General features: G+C 33.8%; 3 protein-coding genes across 4 annotated transcripts in view; 1 reads left to right on the top strand and 2 right to left on the bottom strand.

Annotated features, from left to right (window-relative positions):
• Positions 1-9156, top strand: part of LOC148283805 (uncharacterized) — a 41000-nt gene extending 31844 nt beyond the window's left edge. For both annotated transcript variants that reach the window (XM_088243222.1, XM_088243223.1), the window contains exon 2: positions 4559-9156. In XM_088243222.1, coding sequence (XP_088099348.1) covers positions 4559-5747 — 1189 coding nt within the window. In that variant the 3' untranslated portion in view covers positions 5748-9156. The remainder of the gene's footprint in view (positions 1-4558) is intronic.
• Positions 7585-12536, bottom strand: LOC148283804 (uncharacterized). The gene is made up of 2 exons (XM_088243221.1): positions 12436-12536; positions 7585-9477 (listed from the first exon to the last, which is right to left on the bottom strand). Exon 2 carries the CDS (start codon positions 9461-9463, stop codon positions 8207-8209), a length of 1257 nt encoding a protein of 418 aa, XP_088099347.1. The 5' UTR covers positions 9464-9477; positions 12436-12536; the 3' UTR covers positions 7585-8206.
• An 8890-nt stretch (positions 12537-21426) lies between these two features.
• On the bottom strand, positions 21427-23270 carry LOC148283803 (zinc finger Y-chromosomal protein 1-like). Its single transcript, XM_088243219.1, has one exon. It carries the CDS (start codon positions 23213-23215, stop codon positions 21437-21439), a length of 1779 nt encoding a protein of 592 aa, XP_088099345.1. The 5' UTR covers positions 23216-23270; the 3' UTR covers positions 21427-21436.
• Positions 23271-25183: the final 1913 nt, after the last annotated feature.

Raw genomic sequence — 25183 nt, 5'->3', positions numbered from 1 at the left:
AATACATAATGTTTTGACGATGGCCAAATGTTTGCCGACTGGCTGCATTTGCTCCCTAGGGATATATAGATCTAAATTCGTTGCAACAGAGAGGAAAAACATTTTTGAGAAGGGTATATGGAAGTCTAGGCATTTACAGGGCTTATGACTTGTCGTTGGCTGGTTAAATCACACCCACATGATAAAGGTTTCAGCTCTTTTACTTCACAAAAGTCAACAGATGGAAAAGTTAAGGAAATGTGGATGTTTAAACATAGGCAGAATGGTGGATGTTACACTGTGTGTCAAATGGTTACTTAAACCAGCCAAGCCCTGTAAATGACTTCCATATACCCTTCTCAAAAATGAGTCCCCTCTATTGCAACAAATTTAGACAAAATATATAGTTAAAGACATAGTAAAAAATATATATATGTGCATAGCAAAAAACCTATTTAAAAAAACGTTGTGAGAAACGAAGTAAAAAGAAAAAACATATTAAAGATAAAGATCGAAATTAAAGATCTTGGGATTGTTTTAGACTCAAAACTACTTTTTGAATCGCATATCAATAAAATTACCTCCGAAGCATTGAGCATGTTAGGTTTCATAATTTGAATGAGTAAACACTTTGATAATCCAAAGGCCCTTATTTCATTATATTATACATTTGTCAGAAGCCATTTGGAATACGCCTCTCAGATATGGAATCCCCAGTATGCCATATATATAAGTAGAATAGAAAATATTCAAAACAAATTTATAAAGTACCTTAAATACAAAACCGGTATTTTTTATGTATCTACTCTCACTGCCTCCACCTTCCGTGGAATCATTTCTCTGCAATACCGCAGAGTGTGTGCGGACCAACTACTGCTTTACAAAATTATGACAGGAATGGTTGACTGTACAGAGCTGCTTGGTTTAATAACAATACATGTGCCAGCCAGGATTTGTAGACGGTACCACCTGTTTCATGTACCAATAAGTAAAACATCGTGTGTTAAAAATGCTTTTTTTCGTAGGACTTTTTCAATGTACAATACAAAATTTAAAAATACAGATTACACAAACATCACTCTGTCAGATTTAAAATTTACACTAAAAATGTATTATGTAACTTAGTAGACATTATAATAATAAATATGTACATCTCCCCTCCCCTCCTTATCCTCTCTTCAAGCATTCTTGTCCTTATCCCGCCCAATTTACAGTAACTTAATGTTCTTTAAAAAAATCTTTGATTATTGAGTACATGAAAATAACATTTTTATATGTATAAATTGTATGTATTTATTTGATATGTAATATATTTTCTTTACTAACTTTGTATACTTTGTGGAAATCTGTTATTGGTTCTGAGTTTATACACTATATCTGTTTGTTTACTAAAAATATGTATGTAGAACTGTTGATTTCCCAAATAAAATAAAATAAAATAAAGATGTTCTAAAAAAAATGTATGCGCATCGTAAAAAAACATAGTAAAAACAAAGTAAAAAGTACCGAGGATCTTCAAGTCATCTCTAACAGCCACCATCAACCTATTTCTATGATATATTTTGTTGCCCTTTCAAGGAATAAGGAATATTTTTAGGTTTTTTTAATATTTTTTGTATCCTTTTTTAATTACTATTAAAAAAAACTTATAATCTTTTGCAGAATATTTTATTTTCTCTTTCTTATGTTGCACAAAAATATTATAACTGTCTATTTATTATAGGAGCAAAAATTTATAAACATTTCTTGTAAACCTACCCACGAACAGGCCATGCCTCTGTGGGATTTTTTTGTTTACTATTTTTCTACTATTAATATGTATTTCAATGCTATGTAATTATCTTTTATTTTTTTAATACTCTGTTTTATTATTATGTATATTGCAAAAAAAAACAAACAATTTTTTTTTTATAAATCCCCTAAGACTCTGCGACCAATTTCACTGATGAAAGTAATCAGTAACTTGTTTAGCTTTTGGCTATTACAACATTTCCATAGTTCTGGCATTATATTATATGGATTTTGTCCTATGTAGGAGTATTATCTCTGTGCTAAAGAAGTTCTAACCATTAAATCATAACACAAGTCAAGCTCACATCAAAACACGGCTGGCGATTAAAGAATGACTAAATTCGCGTTGGGCATAAGTTGAGTGTTATAATTTTAGAAGGCTCGGGGTAAAACGCTGTCTGACTTTTCTTCATCAACACGCATTCACGTATTTTCTCCATAGATTGTGGCACTAGAGTGGTGATTATTGCACGATTTTGATTTGAGCGCGATGAGGCCTCTTAGCCAATCACACGTGGAGATAAAACGAAAAAACAAACCCTTATTACGAATAAAAGTCCAAAATAAATAACGTGTGTAACTAATTAGGAAAAAATGTTTGTTTAACCAGCTAATAGCAGGCAAGCTAACGTTCGGGCAGGCAACGTCTGTCGGGTCCGCTTGTACTTAATATAAATTTAAATGTTTACTATACTTGCATATATTAACGAAAACAAGGAATATAATTTATTATTATTTGATTAATACATTGGGTAGGTCAAATAACTAAATAAAAAATATTAAGTTCGGTTCAATGTTTATTAATCTCATGTTTGTCAAGGTGAACAAGAAAGTGCAATGCTATGTACGAGTAGCTTTGTTTAAAACCCGTTACAAACGGTAAGGCAATCTAATATATTTAATTATTTCCTATATAAATAATAAACAAACAAGCCATCACGCCGTTTACCGTAGGGATAGGCAGAGGTGACAGAATGCCACATTACTCTGTATTTGCATGCAGACCACGCTTCCTCAACATCCATCCATCTTTCAGGCATCACTTTTGTGATCACAGATCTCGACATTTATTTTATTTATTTAATTTCACAAACAATAAATAATGCATATGACATTGGTATAATAATCACAAATTGTTATTTTAGATATTGTTCATCAATTATATGTGAAAACGTGCACACATGCACAAATAAAAAAAAGTTTATAATATATGTTTTTTAAATTTGGCAAGCAACAAAATCAACGGAGCACTAAGCACAGTAATTGCTTATATGTCAATCGAAGCTAAACTCGTAGATATGTGTTATGTAGATGTGTGTTATGTAACATATAGATGTGTGTTATGTAGATGTGTGTTATGTAGATGTGTGTTATGTAACATGTGTGTTATGTAACATGTAGATGTGTGTTATGTAGATGTGTGTTATGTAGATGTGTGTTATGTAGATGTGTGTTATGTAGATGTGTGTTATGTAACATGTAGATGTGTGTTATGTAGATGTGTGCTATGTAGATGTGTGTTATGCAACATGTAGATGTGTGTTATGTCAAAGGCAAATAATAACTCTAAATGTTGCAGTGTCTCAGCAAAACTTTTTTTTTTTCTCATAATATTCCATACACAAAATATTCAACGAAAAAAGTCTGACAAGAAAGAATAAAAGTTTACGTGTGGCCACAGATAAATACGGATTTGTTAGTGTTGCCACTTTCTCATTCGTCTTTGTAATTAAATTGTAGTAGGGTTTTCAAGAATAGCATTATGGCAAAGCAATCGAGATGCCCAATCGACTATTGTCAAGTGGGTGACAAATGTCACATATTTCCGGCATAAGGCTCCGGAATACTAAGTCAAGGTCTTCTACTAGCCAAGGTCTTCTTTGCTGCTAGCAAGAAATAGCTAGAAATAATAATACACAGTAAACAGTTAAAGTGTTCTTTTGTCCGCTTTGTAGTCAAATAGTCAATGTGTTTGCCTACCTGGCAAGAGGTCTCAGGTGATCGACAATAAATACTTTTTTTAACCATTCCGAGCAACTTTTAACGTGATGCGTGTTGTCTGAAACTGTTGTCAAAACTAAATACCGATTATTCAATATAAGTGCAAATATTAGCACCTTACCAAAACTCAGAACGCCAAACTTCTGAGTTTTGAGAGAAGTGCTTGAGGGAAATATTAGGTTCGATTGTTTTCATGATTAACATTTATATTCAGCCAACGATGTTATTTATTATCATTTTATTACATACACAAAATTATAATTTATACAAAGTTTCTTTGACTGCCTAACTAGGGTTATTTACCCCATTCTAAGACAGCCAAAAAAATATAAAAAAACAGTAATCAATTTATAGAAACAGTTATAAAGATACAGGACAAAGTGAAAAATGGAGTAAAAACATAGTAAAAATGTAGTAAAAACATAGTAAAATTGTAGTAAAACCATAGTAAAAATGTAGTAACAACATAGTAAAAACGTAGTAAAAACATAGTAAAATTGTAGTAAAAACATAGTAAAAATGTAGTAACAACATAGTAAAAATGTAGTAACAACATACTAAAAATGTAGTAAAAACATAGTAAAATTGTAGTAAAAATGTAATAAAAACATAGTAAAAATGTAGTAAAAACATAGTAAAAATGTAGTAAAAAAACGAAGCAAAAACATAATAAAAACAAAGTAATAGATGTAGTGAAAATATATAAATATGTCTATAAAAATATTTTGAAACTCAGTAAAATGCAAAATAAACACAATAATTAATATTATTCTTTTTTTTGTTTCAGAATCATGATGTATTCTACTCTAGTAGTGCTACTGGTCTTAGGGTCAGCCGCCAGCCACTTCTCAACCCAAGGCAAATACAAAACCAACTGCTTCTCGGACGTGGATGATGGCAAATGCGAGTCCAGTTGGGTGAAGATCTGCGGAGACTACTACGCATGCGACATGGCCATCCCATTCGAGGCTCCAATCAAGAGAATCGGATACTTAGATAATCATATCTTCGTAGCGGAAGGAACACACACTTACCTGATCAACGAAGACACCCACGAAACTAAGTACGTGAAGAAAGTGATTCCACCATGGAGCGAAAGCATAGACCTCAAAGGAAACAAATTCTACCCAGGAGATGGAACAACTTACGTGAGTTTAAATGAAACTGGACAAGAAATAGAAATAGTAACAACCGGACAACACAGTTCCAACCAGCTTGCTCTAGACGTAAATGCCAACAAGCTCTTCATCCTCACATTTAGCCAAGGAGACAAGAAAGACCTCAGAGCAGGAAACCTCTTCGCAATCACTGTGGATCCTCTCAACATTCATCACCACCAGATCCAAGCGGAGGAAGTCAAAGCCGACGAAGGAATAACTGCCATGTCCGTTCAAGGAGGTTTAGAAAAACTGCTGTTGGGAACAAGATCTAAAAAAGGATCCAAACTGATCAGGCTCAACAGACTCAAAGAAGATCCTTGCTCGAGAAAAGAAATCCAAAAAGCGGCTATTTACAATGTTCTGAGTGACGCGAGAGAACAACTCGTCAAATTCGTAGAAGAAACAGACAGTCTTGGATCAAAATCGATATCAGTGCGTTCTGCGCATGATCCGCACTCTTTAGAAGTTGAAAATGCACATCTGAAAGAAGAATTAAACGTTACGAATGCTAAAATCAGCGCATTCACTTCAAGATTGTTGACCTTCAATAAAAACATCAACGCTAGAAACGACGCAGAGAACACTGGAACAAAGGTCGACATTGAACATGGCCACCACGAAGTGAGCGAAGAAAAAGAATGCTTGCCTGCTTCTGAAATTGTCCATCTCAAGAAGAAGTTGGAGCACTACGCAGAGTCCAACAAAGCTCTTCGACACCAGGTTGAAGAATATCTGTCAGCTCTTGAAATCATAGTCAAGGATCCTCTCATCACGCATTACGCAGCTGTTAGCGGAGCTGATGGACATGGCTTATGAATGAAATATATTTTCAAATCAGCTGTGACTAATTTATTCACTTCAATTTTTCACAGCCGGGATTGAAAACCATCAAAGTTAGTATTAAATGTATAATAAACACTTTTGGATGCGATGGAATCTGAGTGATTTAGATTTAAATTTAACGAACTTTTTAAATGGCTAAATTAGCAATGCAATCGAAGGTAAAATTAGACTAGGAAGCAAAAAATCTATCCGTTGTTTGACGGGTTACCCTCATTCGCATTGCGAATTCTACCATTTTCACTAAGAGGTCATTTTTTTTCTGAGTTGAATCAAGTTCCTTAAAACCCTAAATTTTGACAATCTGTATTCGGTGATATATTTTGACGAAGTTAAATTTAAGTTACTAGGAAATAAGCTAATAAAAAACCTTTTACTATATTTTGCATTTTCTTCATTAGTTTTGACACTTTAATATGAATCATTTATGACAAATCGCCTCAAGGGCGCTGTACAATAAATATCCAAACACATCTTGTGAAAAAGTAAGAAATCTTTTATTTAAAAGGAGGATCAGTAGCAATCACTGTTTCGCAAATTAAACTGTTTCTAAATAACGGTTTAAAGCAGCATGGGCAAAACTCTGGTGCAAGCATCTGCTACTCTGATTACCATTCTTGCAAAAACAAAAGAAAAATCACTAATCTTAAAATGTGTATACAGCATTGCTAGGCTGGGATCTTCGGTGACTGTTGTGGGCTATAGGCAGGGCGAAGAGTAACAAATTTAAATCTAAATAACTCCCTGGGAAGGAAATCCAGCCTGTCTAAAAGCATTTGGACATACTCAAAACATTGTTTATTAAACTAACTAGTAAAAGAAGAAGAGTTTAATAATTAGGATATTGTTTTCAGGCTTTGCCACTGCAAAAAAATTTCTATATTACCTTCTTTTAAATGTCCTTCATCTCTGTTGTAATAATTGTTTTCAGGCTTTGCCACTGCAAAGCAAGAAAAGCGATCGCCATAGTAATTGTAATTTAATTTTCACTTTTCTGTATTATATACTCCTTGTTTTTTTCAAATGCAATATATTGTATTATTTTTTATAGCAAACGCCGATTTTTCGCCAGAGAACTGTATTTATTTACGAGGAAAACAAAAAACAAACCGACACGAGCGTTGACTTAGAGATTACACACGCGTTGACTTTAGACTGCGATAACTTAAGCATGTTCATTATTGTTCATTGTGATCGCTATATTGTTGTATTGGATTCTATAGAAAATAATGACATTGCTTTCTTTGGTCATCACACTATTTCAGGTGAAACTTTTTAGCACGTGTGTGTCATCGATTATGGACTATGAACCCCACAATATTATGAATGTTATTACAATTAATTATTTATTAATATGTTATTTATTTATTTAAAAAAAACAAACAGTCGACAGTGAAATAATAACATTTTTTTTAAAAATACAGTTTAAAGACAGACCAGCAAAGTTTCTAAATAAAAATCATACATATTATTAAATTGTGTTACAACAAAAGGATGTGTTTATGTGTATTTGTATAAGAGTAAGTGTAGATGTGTGTTTATGTGTATTAGTGTGGGAGTTGGTGTTCAGGAGTGTGCATCATTAAATAGTAAGTGGAATCGTATCGCAGCCAGAAATAATAAGTCTTAATTTATTTTTAAATAAATTAAGGGGTATGTAAAATATATCAATAGATGAAAAAAAAACATTATAGTTAGAGCAAGAACGATAGAGAAAAGAGTGCTGTGCATAGTTAGTGCTACAGACTGGCAGATGGAATAAATACTTATTTCTCGTCATGCGAAAGGGGACATTAAGATTAATTTTGGAGAGTAGGTTAAAAGAGTCTACTTTATTATTCAATAATTTATGTAAATAGCATAACTCAGATACAGTGCGTCTATTTTCAAGGGTAAAAAATCCATTTTGTTTGGCAGATTGGCTGTAAGTGCAAAGCGTTTTATTGTTTTTATAATCTAGGTGTTTTAAAAATTTTCGTTGAACATTTTCAATCCTTTCTATGTTTTTTTATGTATTGTGGGCTCCACACAACGGATGCAAACTCCAAATTACTGCGTACAAAAGTGTTGTATAAAGTTTTGAATGTATTTGGTTTTTTAAAAGGTTTAGAAATTCTTAAAATGAAGCCCAGCATTTGGTAAGCTTTTTCAATAATGGAATTTATATGAGACCCGAAAAGCAATCTATTATCAAGAATAACTCCTAAGTCTCTAATCTCGCTACATCTTAATACCATGACTTATGACTGCGATAATTTAAGCATGTTCATTATTGTTTACTGTTATCGCTCAAATGCTTACCATGTTTTTAAGAGCGTCGATAGTTATTTGTGGTTGAGCTACTGATTTTAAAGTTACCTTATTGTAGTAATTACCGCGATTTAATAGATAGATAAATGAAAATATTAAATAATTATGAACTAGTAATAATCCTGTCAATTAAAAGATTTTTGCCTGTTTTCTGTGTACACATTGAATTCGTTTTCCAAAAGCGGATCTTTTACGAAATCACCAAAACTCCGGACATAAAATTCCAAGTCTGATTTCAACTTTATCTCGGAGGTTTCAAGTTCCCTGATTCTGTTCTGCAGGCAGTCAAACTCGGGAATAAAGAGGCACTTCTGCTTCTCGTGTGTGTGGTGATAGGAGTACTGGTAGTCGTCGTGGTTGTGCGAGTTCTTCTGGGAAATGCAAGGAGTCTTGACTTCTTCGGTGCGAATGGAAACAGACGACGAAGAACTTTCCGAAATGTTCATTTCGAAAACTCTGAACGTGCAGGCGTTCAATTTACTAGTCGTCGTATTCAGCTGTCTTCTGAGTTTCAAGATTTCCAGCTCCGAAGACGCTTTCGTTGATATTTCAATACTGTTCTTTAATTCCAAGCAGTTTTTCTTCGCGAGTGCGTCCGAGTCTTCGAAGATTTTCACTAATTTGACTTCGGCGTCTTTTACGACGTCGTGGATTGAAGTTTGGTGGGTTTCCGGGACTGCGCACGGGTCTGATTTAAGTCTGTTGAGTCTTATTAGTTTGCCTTGTCCGTTCGATGTCTTAGTCCCTAGAAGCAGCTTCTGTAGACTCCCCTGTATGGCCATCGCTGTTATGCTGTCGTCTCCGTCCACCTTTTCTGCTTGGATTTTACCGTCGACGATGTTTAGAGGATCCAACGTCACAGCGAACAAATATCCCGATCTATCGTCCTTTTTATCGGCTTTCATGAACGTTAAGATGAATAATCGGTTGGCGTCTACGTCAAGGACTATTTGGTTGGAGCTGTATTCTCCAGTTGTGACAATTTCTACTTCGAGCCCCGTATCGTTTACTCCCACGTAAGTCGTGCCGTCTCCTACATAATATTTATTCCCTTGTCTGTCAATGAATTCTCCCCATGGCGGGATTATCTTCTTGATCACGTGGCTTTGGAAGGTTTCTTTGTCTACCAGATGCGTGTTGGATCCCTCTGTGACGAGGATGTTATCATCGATGTATCCTATTCTCTTGATAGGCGTCGGGAAGTGGATGGCCATGTCACAGGCGTAGAAGTCTCCGCAGATCTTGACTCTGCTGTAGTCGCATTCGTCGGGATCTTCGTCTGTGAAGCAGCTGGTGATGAACTGGCCTTGTGGAGTTATCACGATGCAAGCGACAGCATTGATCAAAGCGAAGATGAAGAGGACTTGCGACTTCCAAAGCATCGTGGTTTTGTCTTCTGGAAACAAAAACAACAACATTTTCAGTACGTCCAAATGTTTGTAGACCGGCTGCAGGGAGTTATCAATATTGAAATTAATTGCAACAGAGAGGAGACACATTTTTGAATATGGAATATGAAAGTCTGCGCATTAACAGGGCTTACGGCCTATCATTGGCTGGTTTATGGCATTAACAATGAAAGAACAAAAACATAACATAAACTATACGTTTGTGGAGTAGTTGATTTAATATTGGTTTGGGCGAATAAGACAATTCAAAGAATAAACAAAGAAGACTAACTTAATAAACAGAGATAGACAGTTTTAAACACTACGTATTTATGTTTATAATTAATTTATGTACATCTATATTATTTATATTACAAAACGCACAATGAAAGAACAAAAACCCAGCTTGTGGAGCGGTTGATTCAATATTGGTTTGGGCGAATGAGACAATCCATATTACTTCTACCTAGCTCCACTATCCATTTTTTATAGCCTTTTTGAATTTTTTATATTTTTTTTTAAAGAAATATTTGCGTTCTTATTATTTACCAAAATATTTAATTTTGAATGCCATTTTCAACGAGTTGTAAATAACTCACTATTAGAAAATGGGAATCAAGTTGGGGTAGAGTGGAATTCGAACCACAGACCTTTGGTCCGTGAGTCCGAGACACTAGCCACAGGACCACAACCCTATTCAAATATTGATACCAAATATTTCATTAAATTAACCTGAGGCCTGTCGGCCTAGTGGTATAGTGGTCAGCGCGTTTGCCGACAATGCAAGAGGCCTCGGGTTCGATTCCCGACACGGTTAATATGAAATGTTTATTTTTAAAATGTGTCTTTACATTATAATATTTTAAAGTCCCTATATTAGATTGGTGCCTGAAGCGTAAGACTGATCATCTTACCTTCGTGTAACGGAAATGTACAATATTAATACTTACACTTTCATCATCGTTCCCTTTCCGCACCTAATAGTGCATAGGGAACTGCATTCATACTCCAATCGCAACGTATCTTGATAATTTTTGTTACATGAAGGTAAGATGATCAGTATTACGCTTCAGGTACCAGTCCAGGGACTATGAAATATTCTAGTGTGAAAACACCCATTTAAATAAATATTTCACATCAACCATGTCGGGAATCGATCCCGAGACCTCTTGCATGGCAGGCTAACGCGCTGACCATTACACCACGAGGCCGACTCAAGGCCGAAAGTCAAGGCATTGACAAGGCTTATGATCTGTAATTGACTGGTTTATCTAAACTGTTCTACATGTCTGTTGTAATTTGTCAATCTTAATGACTCCCTGTGGGGTAAAATCCAGTATTTAGTCTACAAACATTTGGACAAACTCAAAATATTGTAATAAAATCAACTGGTCTAAGTAGTTTAAAAATTAAAAAATTGTTTTCAGGAGTTGTCTAGTATGTGAAATAATTCAGTCAGATGAATCTTTTCACAACAATAAAGGTTTCAGCTCTTTAACTTCACTAAAATCAACAGGCGGAAGTATTGAAGAAATATAGATGTACAAACATAGGCAACGACTGGTTTAAGTGGCCACTTTATTAACTTTGTAATATTCTTCAAGTCAACAGAAGGAAGAGTTGAGAAAATGTGGATGCTTAAACATAGGCTGACCGGCGAATGATACACAGTGTGTAAAGTGGCCACTTGAACTAACTATTAAATTAATAATATATAAAAAATTATATTCACTATCTATTAAAACAATGAGTAACGAGTAAATGTTCAAAAAGGCTATAAAAAATGGATAGTGGAGCTAGGCAGAAGTAAAATGGAGTGTCTTATTCGCCCAAACCAATATTGAATCAACTGCTCCACAAGTGTATAGCTTATGTTTTGTTTTTGTTCTTTCATTGTGCGTTTTGTAATATAAATAATATAGATGTACATAAATTATTTATAAACTTAAATACGTAGTGTTTAAAACTGTCTGAATATTTTGTTAATTATCTCTGTTTATTAAGTAAGTCATTGTTTATTCTCAAATGTAAAAATATTTTTAAAAAAGTTAAGTGTTAAGTGTTCTCGACACGGTAACCCCAGTGAGGTCACATTATTTTTTTTATTAATTATAGTTTGTAAGAGAAAAAATATGAATAAATAAAAAATAAAAATAAACCAGCCAATGGCAGGTCATAAGCCCTGTAAATGCCTAGCCTTTAAAATACCCTTCTCCAAAATGTTTTACTTTTATTTTATTTTATTTATTTTTGCACCACGACAGGCCAGGAGACCCCATTCCCAATTTTCCCTCTCTGTTGCAACAAATTTACATTATAACTAGCGGACCCGTCAGACGTTGTCCTGCCCGAACGTTGGCTTTCCTGCTTTTAGCTTGGAAAAAGACTTTTCATTAATAAGGTACCTAACTACTTGTTTGTGATTAAATTCCAAAACTTAAAATTGAAAATATTTTATTTAAGTAGGTACCTAGGTACTTGTTTATGGTTGAATACCAAAACATAATTTTGAGGAATGCGGTTTTTAAAAATGTACAGAATTCAATATTATTTTGATGTCACCAAAAATCCAATAAAAAGAAACAAATGGGTACAAATTTTAAGGAATTTAAGAAAAGAATCTGATTGAGATCCACAAAAAACAAATGCTATTTGTAAACATTCAAAAACAAACTTTTTTTTTGTACACAAAAAACAATATTTTTCAATTTTTTCGCAAATGCATTCTCCTCAAATGCAACCCTGGTAAATCGATGAATTAAACATTTATATACCTAACTTCTTTTTTACATATCCGATTGAAGATTTTAATATCTACGAACACGCAGAGCGCCAAGATCTAGGTTTCTCTGAAAACCGCACGTAAATCGGTTAAGCCGTTTAGGAGGAGTACGGTAACATCACACGTACATAGGAATTATATACATAAAGATATTAATAGTCTTGCGTATTTTATAATTAGTTACCTTAATTGCTGTCTTCTTTTGGAGTAAGCCCGTCAGCGTCAGTCCAGAGCTCGGCGGGTGAATCTGACGCGTCCTTCGCCTTCAGGAGTCAAGGTCCCTCTGAAGGGAGACGATTTGAGGACATAAGGAGACTGAACGTGTTCTTCATTACGGTATACGAGTATTATGGAATCCTGCGGTTCAAAACCTGATCAGCGGGTCTAATATTACATTTCTGGTTTTTGACCCTTGCGAAGATGAGCAAAAATGCAAAAATAAACGTCGTGTCGCGTCGACGAAAGAGCGTTTTATTTTAACTGATTTATTCGTCGGCCTCGTGGTGTAATGGTCAGCGCGTTTGGCTACCATGCAAGAGGTCTCGGGTTCATTTCCCGACATGGTTGATGTGAAATATTTATTTAAAAGGGTGTTCTTAAACCAGAATATTTCATAGTACCTGAAGCGAGACTGATCACTAGGGTAGGCCGATATTTTTACTTTCTGAATTTTGAAATGAAAGGCTAGCAGCTAGCACAGAGACCTGTATATTTTATAGGCCCAAATATTTAATTATTTTTTTACTGATAATATTTCATTGATCTCAAATTTATTATTAACAGTAAAAGTGGTAAACAAAAAAATCCCACAAAGGCATGGCCTGTTCGTGGGTATACAAGAAATGTTCATGAATTTTTGCTCCTATAATAAATGGACAGGAATAATATTTTTTGTTATATAAGAAAGAGAAAAGAAAATATTCTGTAAAAGATTTTAGGTATTTTCTTTTTTTATAGTACTCGTAATTAACACTTTGTATCCCGGAGCCGTGTAAACACGTGATTATATAACCATGCGTTGAGTCCCGGTCCCGTGTTTTCACGTGGTTTACCAACTGTCTAAAAAGGCGCATTTTATTGACATCTAGTGACTTTTATTAGTACTTTTTTGCTGCTGGTAAACCACGTGAAAACACGGGACCGGGACACAATGCGTGGTTATTATAATTACGTGTTTACAGGCTCCGAGATACAAAGCACAAAAAAGAAGTGACACCCTGTATATGTGCGAACATTGCAAAAAATATTTTGAAACGCACTACTTTAAATGACGTCACTGGTTCATGTGAATCAACCTATGATCTAAGAGCTATGGAAGATTTCCGGTCTGCTTATCGCTTCTGGACCAATGGGAAGAACTGAATGAGAATAAGCGGAAACGAACCTCTGACGTTACATGCGGAGTTATTTTAGAAATACAAAACTTTGAAAAATCGTAGCGCCGATAATACGATATATATATTTATTTTTTTTAAATTGACTTTGTTTAACAGTCTACTAACAATTTTTTTTTAAAAAAAAACCACTGAACTTCCTCATTCGGATATACAAAACGTGTGTCAGACCAAATCATGGTGTATACAACAGAGGCGAGGATATATAGAGAGAAAAAAAAATACGGAAAACCAAGTAGAAAAACTAAAAAGAAAAACCAAATAACTGCTTAGAACGTCAGAGTAAAATTAAGTTTTCTGTATGAAAAGCAGAATATGCATACAATTTTTTCTTCCAAATGTGTTAAATTATAGGTTACCGACAAAAATACATTTAATGTTCATGCAAATATACTCATTTTCGTACACAAATATCGTTTTTTTCTTTATAGGCAGTCGAAGATAACTCCCATCGGAATTGGGGCCCAGGTGGATTTATCAACAATGTTTTGAGTTTGTCCAAACCCCCAAGGGGGTTGAATCTAGTCCTTATAACGTTTTTTTCTCTCTAACAATAGACTATTTATTTCGCTGCGTCGCGCGTCGAGGGTTATAACCGCTATGTTTGCTTACGTTAATTAAGAATCAATTTAACAGGTTTATATTTGCATAAGCTTTTTGTAAAAAATTCCAAGATCGACCTGTCTTTACTGGTATTTATTTCACTTTATTTTACAAAAATTTTCTATGTAAATAATGTCATTGACATATATTATGTATGTTCATTATTATATTTTTGTACCTTTTACATTATTTTTATAAAACTTTTTCTTTTCTTACTCTTTAAATTTAAATTTATCTTGTTTCTACTAACTTTTTTTTTATAACAGTATACAAGTATATGTATTTTTATTTTATTTGCAACTTCTAAGTGCCTAACAATTGTTAATTGCTTTCATTTTGATACCGATAATGTACTTAATCAATATATTACACCACTGTGAAAAAAAATTATTGACTGTTTTCACAATTTTCTTTCGTATTTTTATTTTCTGTATACAATATATGTAAAAACTGTTGTTTTTTTCCCAAATAAAAATAAATATTATACAGGGTGTTCATTAAACCCTGTCACATCCGAAACTACGATGATCAGTATAAGCAAGAAGACATATTGGCACATTAAAATATATTTTTAGAACGATATTTTTTTTTTTTTAAATACATCAAAAAAAGCAAATAATTGCCCCCATGCCCCCTCGCTTCTCCCCTGCAGAAGAGTAAGCAACGATTTGTTTTTTTAAAACATTTTGTTCTAAAAATTTTATTTTTATTTATTTATCAAAAGCATACAAAAATAAACATATAAATTATCAAGTCCTACTGAACTGCATAAAATGCAGTTCGTCAGCTTATAGTTAGTTAAGTTCTAATATACAGGGGTTCTTTAAACCCTGTCACATCCGAAATTAAAAAAAATATTTAAAACGAAGAAAATTTGTAAAAATAAAATATTGAAAATAACAAATGGTTACTTACTTCTGCAGGGAGGAAGCGAGGGGGGCGCGGTCGCGTGGTTAACGGTGCGTCAGACTTCCCCCTCCCCCCGCCTCGTTTCTCTCTTCTGCAGAAGTTAGCTGTTTTTTTTTTTTTTATTTTTTTTTTTTTTCGTTCTAAAAAAATATTTTTATGTGTCAATATGTCTTCTTGCTCATACTGATCATCGTGGTTTCGGATGTGACAGGGTTTAAAGAACACCCTGTATATACATACTCTTATCTCTTAAATTCTATAAACATATAAAAACTCTTATTACTATAAATAAAAAAATTGTCCAAATAAAAAAGAAAAACAGGAAAAAATCTGATTATAAAAAACCACGTTCTAAAAGCCAGATTCTCAGCAAAAGTCTGTCTCTTGAGCCATCTTCGTTCTAAATATTTTTTAAATATACTAATATGTCTTCTTGCCCATACTGATCATCGTGGTTTCGGATGTGACAAAGTTTCAAGAACACCCTGTATATAGACGCGCCCTACAGAGAAAAACATTTTTTAAAGTGGTGACACGAAAACTTAGCCATAGTTAGTAAGTTTGTTTATTTAAACCAGGGCTGCATTCAACGAACATGCATACTCTACCAAAATTTTGAGGTTGCTCACTTTTGGTACCTATTTTAAAAGTTTGTTTTTTAACGTTGACAATCAACATTGTTTTCCGTGGATCCATTCATTTCTATTCACTGGATTTCTGGGAATGTGAAAATTATATTAACTCAAATTTATTATTAACATATTACAACAGAGATGAAGAACATTTAAGAGAAGGTAATATGGGAGTCTAGGCATCTACATTCTGCCTATATTTTAACATCTATATTCCTTCAATTCTTTTATCTGTTGATGTTTGTGAAGTTAAAGAGCTGAAACCTTTATTTATGCGGGTGAGATTCGTGTGGTTGAATTATTTCACCTACATACGTTAATATTAATATTATCAGTTCCCCAGGGAGTTGAATCCAGTCCTTGTCTACAAAAATTTGGACAAACTCAAAATATTGTTGACAAATTTATCATATTTTAAAAACGTTTTCCATCGGTAGCTCAATCACAAATAACTATCGACGTGCTTAAAAACATGCTGAGAATTTGAGCGATTACAATGAATAATAATAAACATACTTAAGATAGACCCCCAGACTCCAGACCAGACCAGATCCCACAGATGGTAGGCCCTACTATGTATACATGTTTTATAGTTTTTATTTATATTAATTTAACCTGTACATCTGTTTGTATTCTAAAGAAATAAAATAGAATATCGCGGTCAAAAGTCAACGCGTGTGTAATCTCTAAGTCAACGTTCGTGTCGGTTTGTTTTTTGTTTTCCTCGTAAATGAATACAGTTCACTGGCGAAAAATCAGCGTTTACTTTAAAAAATAATACAATATATTGCATTTGTAAAATAGTAAGGAGTACCTATCTAATACAAAAAAGTGAAAATTAAATTACAATTACAATGGCGACTGCTTTTCTTAACATTTGGCCGGCCAACAGCCGGCTAAATGCAATGAATAGTGTGATAATAAATAAATAAATAAAAATAGCAGTTTTGGAATATTTTCCATATTTACACCGGTGAAATTCAAATATGTGATTGCGCAGCAGGATTATACGTCGCGAAACGTAAATATTTTGACATTTTAATATTAGGTGTTCACGAATGTAGTATTGTGATCGCAAATACGATAAACAACCATGGTGAGAAATTGTTATCGCGTCGCTTATTAGCACGTCGATAGTTATTTGTCATTGAGCTACATTGCAACATGTACCCTGTACCTACCTACTGTAAGTAAGAAGAGCTTCGCAATTGCGCCGCTAGGCGTAGTTTGACGTTAACAAAAAACAATATACTTATTTGTTTATAACTTTGAATAAAGCTAGGGTTTCCTAGGACAGCGGTGCCCGTATTTTAACGGCCGTAGTGAACGGTGATGCAGTGGACAGCCGTCGTAACGTCGACTAGAGAGTGGTTTCCGAGGTAAACGGTGTTAAATGGTGTTGATAATACCGTTTTCCTAGGAAACCACACTCTAGTCACCGTTACGACGACTGTCCACTGCATCACCGTTCACTACGGCCGTTAAACTACGGGCACCGCTGTCCTAGGAAACCCTAGCTTAAACCACTTTAATTTTTTTAAATTACACTTCGACCGGTTTCGAGGTTACTACCTCATCGTTAGGAATTTAACTAACTTATAATTACACGCGTTGCTATTTATTTAATAAAATATTGTATGAAAGAGACAGAAAATTGAAAGAAAGAGAGAGAAAGAAGATAAAATGAATCATAACGGGAATAGTTTTAAAAGAGGACTCGAAGTTAAATTTAATTGATTATTTATTATTTGAAGTTTTTGATTAATGGCTTTACTAATTTCTAATCGTTCTAAATTATCTAAACGAAAACCATTTTTATTGACATGCAAAATTTCTACACACGTTTCTTGATTAAATTCATGGTTTTCGGATATAAGATGATTTGCGAATTCTGAAAAATTATTATCACTCAGACATCTTATATGTTCTTTGATTCTAACTTTAAATTTACGTGAAGTTTTTATAACTATAAGTGTAATTATAAGTTAGTTAAATTCCTGACGATGAGGTAGTAACCTCGAAACCGGTCGAAGTGTAATTAAAAAAATTAAAGTGGTTTATACAAAGTTATAAACAAATAAGTATTTTGTTTTTTGTAAACGTCAAACTACGCCTAGCGGCACAATTGCGAAGCTCTTTTTACTTACAGTAGGTAGGTACAGGGTACAGGTTGCAATGTAGCTCAGTAAAGTAAAGCAAAATAAAGTGTAAAATGTCATGCCACAAAGTGAAAAATGTTTTTGATAACAATAAAAAAATATATATATTTTTATAAGCATATTAATTGTTTTAAGCACAGAATTAAGAATAGCCTAGAATAGTACGAATAGTTCTTCATTCTATGATTTTAAACTTTGTTGATCACTTATGAACAAATATTTAGTACCATGAAAAGTTACACAATCCTTTTTACAGTGTTTATCCGAAAGGTTTTTACACACTTTCGATTCTAAACGTCAAGCCTTGCTGGGCCTCGATTATGATTAGGAAGTTAAAATTTATCTTAAATTTTATCTACAAAGTAAAATTAGGTTTTCTGTGTGAAAAATGGAATATGTCATCGATTTTTTTTCTAAACATGTTCAATTACCGGCTACCAATACCAAATATACACACTATCGTACATAAATATTGATTATAGTTTATAACGATCACTGAATCAAATTCAAATAAACACCTCTCTCTCCCTTCCACTCCCATCAAGTCTACTATATACCATTGTGTCCTTCTACTTTCTTTTATAATCATTTTCTACGTATAAAATATGTCCTTAAAAATGCCTACTGGGCGTATGTATAAATAAATAAATAACATCTCAGTATTTACCGATGAAGATAGCTGTTCATAATCGCGGCCCTGGCGGTCATCGTTACGGTGACTAGAGAGTGGTTTCATAGGAAAACGGTGTTGTTAAATGTTGTCAACACCGTTTTCCTAGGAAACCGCTCTCTAGTCACCGTTACGACGGCTGTCCACCGCATTACCGTTCACTACGGCCGTTAAGATACGGTCACCGCTGTCCTAGGAAACCCTAGCTTTAGGCATGACTGAGCATTTGGGCATGAGTTGAGTGTCATCATTTTTGAGGGCTCTGGGCATGTCTATGTGTGTTATTATATTATAGTCTTTACACTTACTTAATGTAAACCTTATATGGTTTTCTATTTCTTAAAAATTCTTTTTATTTAAAGGAAACATATTCGATAACCATCTCAACACAGGACTTTTAGTCCTATAGAGTTGGGACTTATGTCTCAAATAATATACGAGCACAATAAACCTATTGATAAACAAATAAAAAAAATATTTGCCGCAACAAATCGGTTTCTTAGAACAGGCATTTGGACATATAGGAACTGATTGCAACATTAGGCATACTAATATTTCTGGCTTATCGACCCTTCATTTACTGAGCCTACTCGCAGTACAAGAAAAAATTGTCTGAGTGTTTTTTGTGCCATTTTGTGAAATATGAAATGTATGTATAAATAAATAATTAAAACAAATTTACTCATTAAATTTAAGCCTGTTATTTCAGTGTGTATTTTATATAACACTTGTTTTAATGATCTCGTAAGGTTCAACAACAAAAACGCCCAATTTTGGACGTTTCAAAGTGACTTTTACTTGTTTAAATAAGGATCGCTTTCGGCCAAAACTAGAACAGAAGCCAAAATTTGGTTTCGTTGAATATCTTGTTTGAGTCGGTCACTATAAATAACACAAAAAAGTTTGCTTGGCAAATTTTGTCATAATCTTTTTTGAGTAATTTTAAAGACATTAAAAAAACACTGCTAAACGAATCGCTGAATACAGTATGGAAGTGTCAGGGAATTGTAGGTTTCAAGTTTTTCATTAGTTTGGCTTAAGATTCTTTTATATTTTCAATATTTAGAAGAAAATTTATTAAAGGAATTCTCAAGGAGAAATAATAGTTTTGTGCTGTACATATGCTGTATTTGTCCAAACGAAATACTGTTTTTTTTATATTTTGTATCTTTCTCTCCTTATTATTTGCCCAGAGACCTAGCTTCCTCTATTTTCATACATCTTCTCATGCACGCACACCGTTTAAACTGACTTTTTTCATTGTCGGATTTGGTCGTGCTATATCTTTTTCCTATTCCTCTTTTTTGCATCCTTCAAAATTGAATCGTAAACCTTTTTAACCTGTTTTTGCTGTCTATATGCTCTACATGTCCAAACCAACATAGCACTCCTTTCTTGATGTGTGCACCTGGCGAATGGTGATTTTATTTACAGGTAAGCTAAAAAAGAATAACATATATATGTACCTACATAGAAGGTACATAATATAATGTAAGTAGTATATACTATGATTTTTTTTTCTGTGGTTCTGTGTGATACAACAACTCTCATCCATGAAATCAACTCAAACTACGTAACTTCGTAATATGTCCATTACTTTAATACATAACTCATTTAAAATTGAATAAAAAATAGTACTATGAATCCAGGCGATATTAGGTATTCAATTTAAATCTTGAAATGTCAACTGGCCAAACTGTTCTAGAAATTAATAGTGCTAAAAACGGCCGCATCGAGCGCCATATATCCTGCAAAATGACGCATGAAAGTAATTATGGTCTTATGTCAAAAGTAGCATCTCAAAGAAAAATAGCCTTCTAAAAAAAAATGTGTGAAATACTGTTTTCCAAATCAAGAATCTTCTAATAATTTGTGTAATCTGCAAGTTTAATCTAGCAGAAAAAACCCGCACTGGGGTTAAGACATTCAAAATACAGTATACTTATTTGTATGAAAAAATAAGCTGGAATAATCGGCTAGTTTCTTGGCTCACCGCAGGCGCTGGGCGCGCTTTATTAATATTAATATTTATATTAGGATAAAAATAAAAACGGTGGAAATGATTCAAAACAAATATTAACTATTTATTTGTTTTTCTGCAAATAAAGTTAAACATTATTATGGTCAGTCATATTTAATGGTAAGCTGCGCAGTCATATTTAATGGCGGCCTCCGTGGTGTAGTGGTCAAGATGCTTGACTCACGCACGGAAGGTTCCGGGTTCGATTCCCGGTGAGAACACAAAAATTAAAAATGTGATTTTTCTCAAGCCTGGGTGCTCTGTGATGTAATTCACCACTGTAATTAGGCCTCCTGGCCTGTAGTGGTGCAAAAAAAAAAAATGTTAATAATCGCTTTTATACACGGTTCGCCCCTGCTATACAGTTGACTGATCGCGTCTCCAATGCAGCGGTTTTAAGCATTATACCCAAAGAGAGGGAGTTAATGACCACTGTCAAAAGAAGACAAGCCTCATACTTTGGTCACATATTCCACAATGAGAAGTATGCCCTTCTCCAATTTATTAGCAGGCAGCAGGCAGGTGGGTATGGGACAGAAAAGAGCATCATGGCTCAGAAATCTTAGACAGTGATTCGGTGTGCCAGATGCAACAGCGCTGGTTAGACTTGCCCAAGATCATAATGAATTCAGAATGATGGTTACCAACCAAGAAAAGTTAAAAGAAGAATAAGGTTATCTATACATACATTGAACAGACATCATCACACATCCCTGTTCAGTTCACAACGTATAATACTTATCCTTGATGAATTGCCAAATAAATCAGTAAGCAAATAAAATAATAAATGAAAAGACATCAAGGGTCAGATTTTATTTCATGATTGGCAAGTACATGTCTTCTTAAATCAGAATTTCTATAGTAGCCTCTAGCACAAAACTGGCAAACGAATGAAGCAATCTTTGTATGGAAACGAGAAACATGATAATTAAGCATGCTCTTCTTCGGAAAACCTGAGTTACAATTATCGTACGAACATGTGAAATTAACATTTTGATTTTGGTGTTTTTTCATGTGTCTCAGAAGATGTTTTCTTTGGAAGAAACGCTTGTGACAGAAGTCGCAACCGAATGGTTGCTCTCCATTGTGACGTTTCATGTGTTTTTCAAGATTCGAAAATGTTTTTTTACAAATCTCGCATTGGATTAAATTATTAATCTGTTGTCGTCGAATATGCGTGCGATTTACATAATTCAAACCTAACTTCTGCTGTTTTAAATGCCGTGTTTTAATGTGTTGGTTTAAATAGTACGTGAGGGCGAATGCAGCTCCGCATATGTGACAGATTTTATTCTTAGTCGAGTGCATCGCAATGATGTGTCTTCGTAGATTTTCTTTCGTCTTGACCGCCGCTTCGCACATCTTGCATTTGAATCTTTTCTCGTCGATGTGCGACAGCAAATGAACTCTGAAGTTTGTGCGGGATGAAAAGGGCTTTCCGCACACGTGGCAGAAATAAGGTTTTTCTCCGGTGTGTCGCGCTCTTACGTGATCTTTTAACGATGACGCTTGGGGAAAGCGACTTGGACAGATCGAACAAGCGTATGGTTTTTCATTTGTGTGCGTCCGTAGATGTATTACGAGCGTTCCTTTTCTTTTGAATGATTTCGAGCAGTAATCGCACGTTACTCCGCCTGCTATTTCTCTGCTGTATTTGGCATCGTTACCTTTGCGTCTTTCTTTGACTTTCTTTTCTTTTTTCAACGAGGATAGCGCGCACGTCCATTCTTTCGGATGGGACTTCTTTACGTGCGAATTCAATGTGCCAGACTGCGTGAATCTTTTCTGGCAAAAGTTGCATCGGTAGGGTTGTTCCCCGGTATGTTTTCTCATATGTACGACAGACGCAGATTTATTTTGAACTAAGACCCCACAAACCAGGCATTTTAACATGTCCTTTTTTAAGCCATGGTCTTTAGATTTCAATACTGCAAACTTCACAGAACACTTGGACTTACAAAGCTTATCTTTTATTCTTCCAACTCCAGAAACGTCTTTGCTTTTCGAAGCTTTCGTTAATATAAATGTTTTCTGTTTTCCATTTGAATTTTTGTCTTTCTGACGAGTAACAAATTTTATATTTTTATGACTATCTTCTACATTGTGTTTTTCATCATTTTCACAAATATCTGAATAAGTATCGTATTGCGTATCATCCAATGAATAGTCTACAATATATTCCGATCGTTCCTGTTTGATATTAAATAATTTACTTTCCTGTTCATCTCTTGAGCGATTAAAAGCCGCTCCACTAATAAAACTGAGTGGAATATCTTCATCATCTTCATATTTTACTGGATCGACGCCGTTTTGACGTAAATCAATTGAATTTTGAAATCCTGTTAATCTTTCAAACGATAACTTTACGTTTGATATAAATTTGATCACTATAGTCAAGTCAGCGAGGCAGGAACTGCATATAAATGACAATAGGTTATCTTTTTGTTTGAGATTAAAACCAGTATATTTTTCAATTAAATCACAGTATGATATTGAGTCAATATAGCTGAATAAAGACACATTGTTATTTGTAGCTAAAAAACATATGCAACATTTATAAATTTTGTTTTCAAACATTGTAAAATCGTATGAAATTGTCAACAAAACTGACAGTACGTCCGCGCTTTTGACAGATGACAGCTATTTCTTTTTCTTCTTCTTTTTCATTTTTTATGGCCTTTTCACCTCCTTACTCATGGTTCTGGCCAGTGTCGAGTTTTCGTTTTTTTGTTTATTTTGATATTTACATATGTGTTGGTAATATAATACACATGTTAGTGAGTTAGTATTTAATATATTTTCAAATAACATCATATTTGACATATTTACATCTTAACCATTCATATCTAGATATTTACATAGAATTTAAATACATGTTTATCGGGTGGAGACATGGATGTTCATATCAGAGAGGTCAGATAGGAAATCAGGACAGCAATTATTTATGGGGCATCCAAAAAAACATGGTTTAAATCTTCCTCCTCTAGCTGACATTCGCATATGGCAGAGTCCCGGACATGGATTCTGAACAGATGAGAACCATTGCAGCATTGCCCAATGCGCTTTCTGCATATGAAGGATATTTCAAACTTGTTCAGAATCGCTTTTACCCGGGAATACCACAATAACTTCTTGGATTTCAACTCTGACATAAATGGAATATTGCTCACACATTTTTTTTACAATGAAATACATATATATATATATATAACGTCATTAAATATTTTGTTCTTTTGTGTTATTATATATTTTCAATAATGTGTTGATTCAGAGCATTCAACACATTATGATGATGAAATTACTAATGAAATTCAAGTTGTAATAAGTTATTTTTTTAAAAAAGGGCCTTATGTGAAACTTGTACAATACGTTATGAAATGAATGTAAAAAAAATTGTAACATTCCTTGCATTTATTTCATATCCCACTGGCTATTTTTAAATGACTTAAATCGTATTTTGCCGAAATACTATTTTTAAAAACAAATTATGCACCGACGTGACATTACATTTTTACTATTTGAACAAAAGCGAATTTGGAATTCCCTCATATATACATAACAAATAATGCCTTCAATTCTTAGGAAATCAATATATCTAAAAACCAATAGCGTACACTAAGCATACAAAACAAAATATCAATATAAAAAAAGGCATATTACAAAAGGAACATTTTGGACAAGGGAGCATGAAAGTCCAAGCTCACAAGAGGCTTACAATATGTTATTGGTTGGTTTTAGTGGTCACGCTGTGTAACATTCACCAATCTGCCTTAAAAATGCTACCAGCACTACGAGAGCGTTCAAAATACACTAGCCCTGATTCATTTCACGCAGTTATTTTTATTTCATTATAATAATGGATTCGGGTGGCATAAAAATAGACAATTGAAAAGGTTAAGTCCCTTACAAAACGGAAAATATTTTTTTAAAATACGGGCAACACCAAAGAGCAAATCAATAATGTGCATTTTGTTTAGTGTTGTGCCATTTATTTCAATATATCGATATGGAACGGTGCATTAATTTTATTCGATTTTATAAGAACTAATTATTGTTTTTTTTTTTTTTTTACCTAACTCTTTATTGACATGAATGTTTAACAACCTGAAGGGCCACTGATTTTAGTTTGGTGTACCTGCACTATGTGCATTACCACCATTACAAAACTGAAGTTAAATATTTCAAACTGAATTTATTTCAAAACTTATCACTTTCATAGGGAAAAAGACTAGAATTAAAAAACCCTATTCGAAATCATTGCTATTCTTCTCGTTATAATAAGGAAGTTCAGTGGTTTTTGTACATTTTTGATTTGTTTCTTCTTCATAGTTTTTGTTTGGCTTTTTTCACCCCTAACTGGGGTGTTCTAGCCAGTGTCAAGTTTGAGATTGACTTATTTAAATATTGACACATGTGTTATATATATATTTACATGTATTTGGATAATTTATATAGGGCCATTTTTGTGAAAATCACATCAAGGGCGCTGTACAATAAATAAATATCCCAGCACGTCTTGCAGCTACAGAGCGCATGGACATTAAG

The sequence above is a fragment of the Micrasema longulum genome, unplaced genomic scaffold, assembly GCF_059751315.1.
Source record: "Micrasema longulum isolate JH-2025_06_02 unplaced genomic scaffold, ASM5975131v1 h1tg000196l, whole genome shotgun sequence".
Lineage (NCBI taxonomy): Eukaryota > Metazoa > Arthropoda > Insecta > Trichoptera > Brachycentridae > Micrasema > Micrasema longulum.
Note: the sequence above shows the minus strand (reverse complement) of the source record. Positions and strands in the feature narration are given on the sequence as shown.

Excerpts from the sequence above, each read along its gene's own strand:
- LOC148283804 (XM_088243221.1), bottom strand. The coding sequence starts at position 9,463 with ATGCTTTGGAAGTCGCAAGTCCTCTTCATCTTCGCTTTGATCAATGCT.
- LOC148283803 (XM_088243219.1), bottom strand. The coding sequence starts at position 23,215 with ATGTTTGAAAACAAAATTTATAAATGTTGCATATGTTTTTTAGCTACA.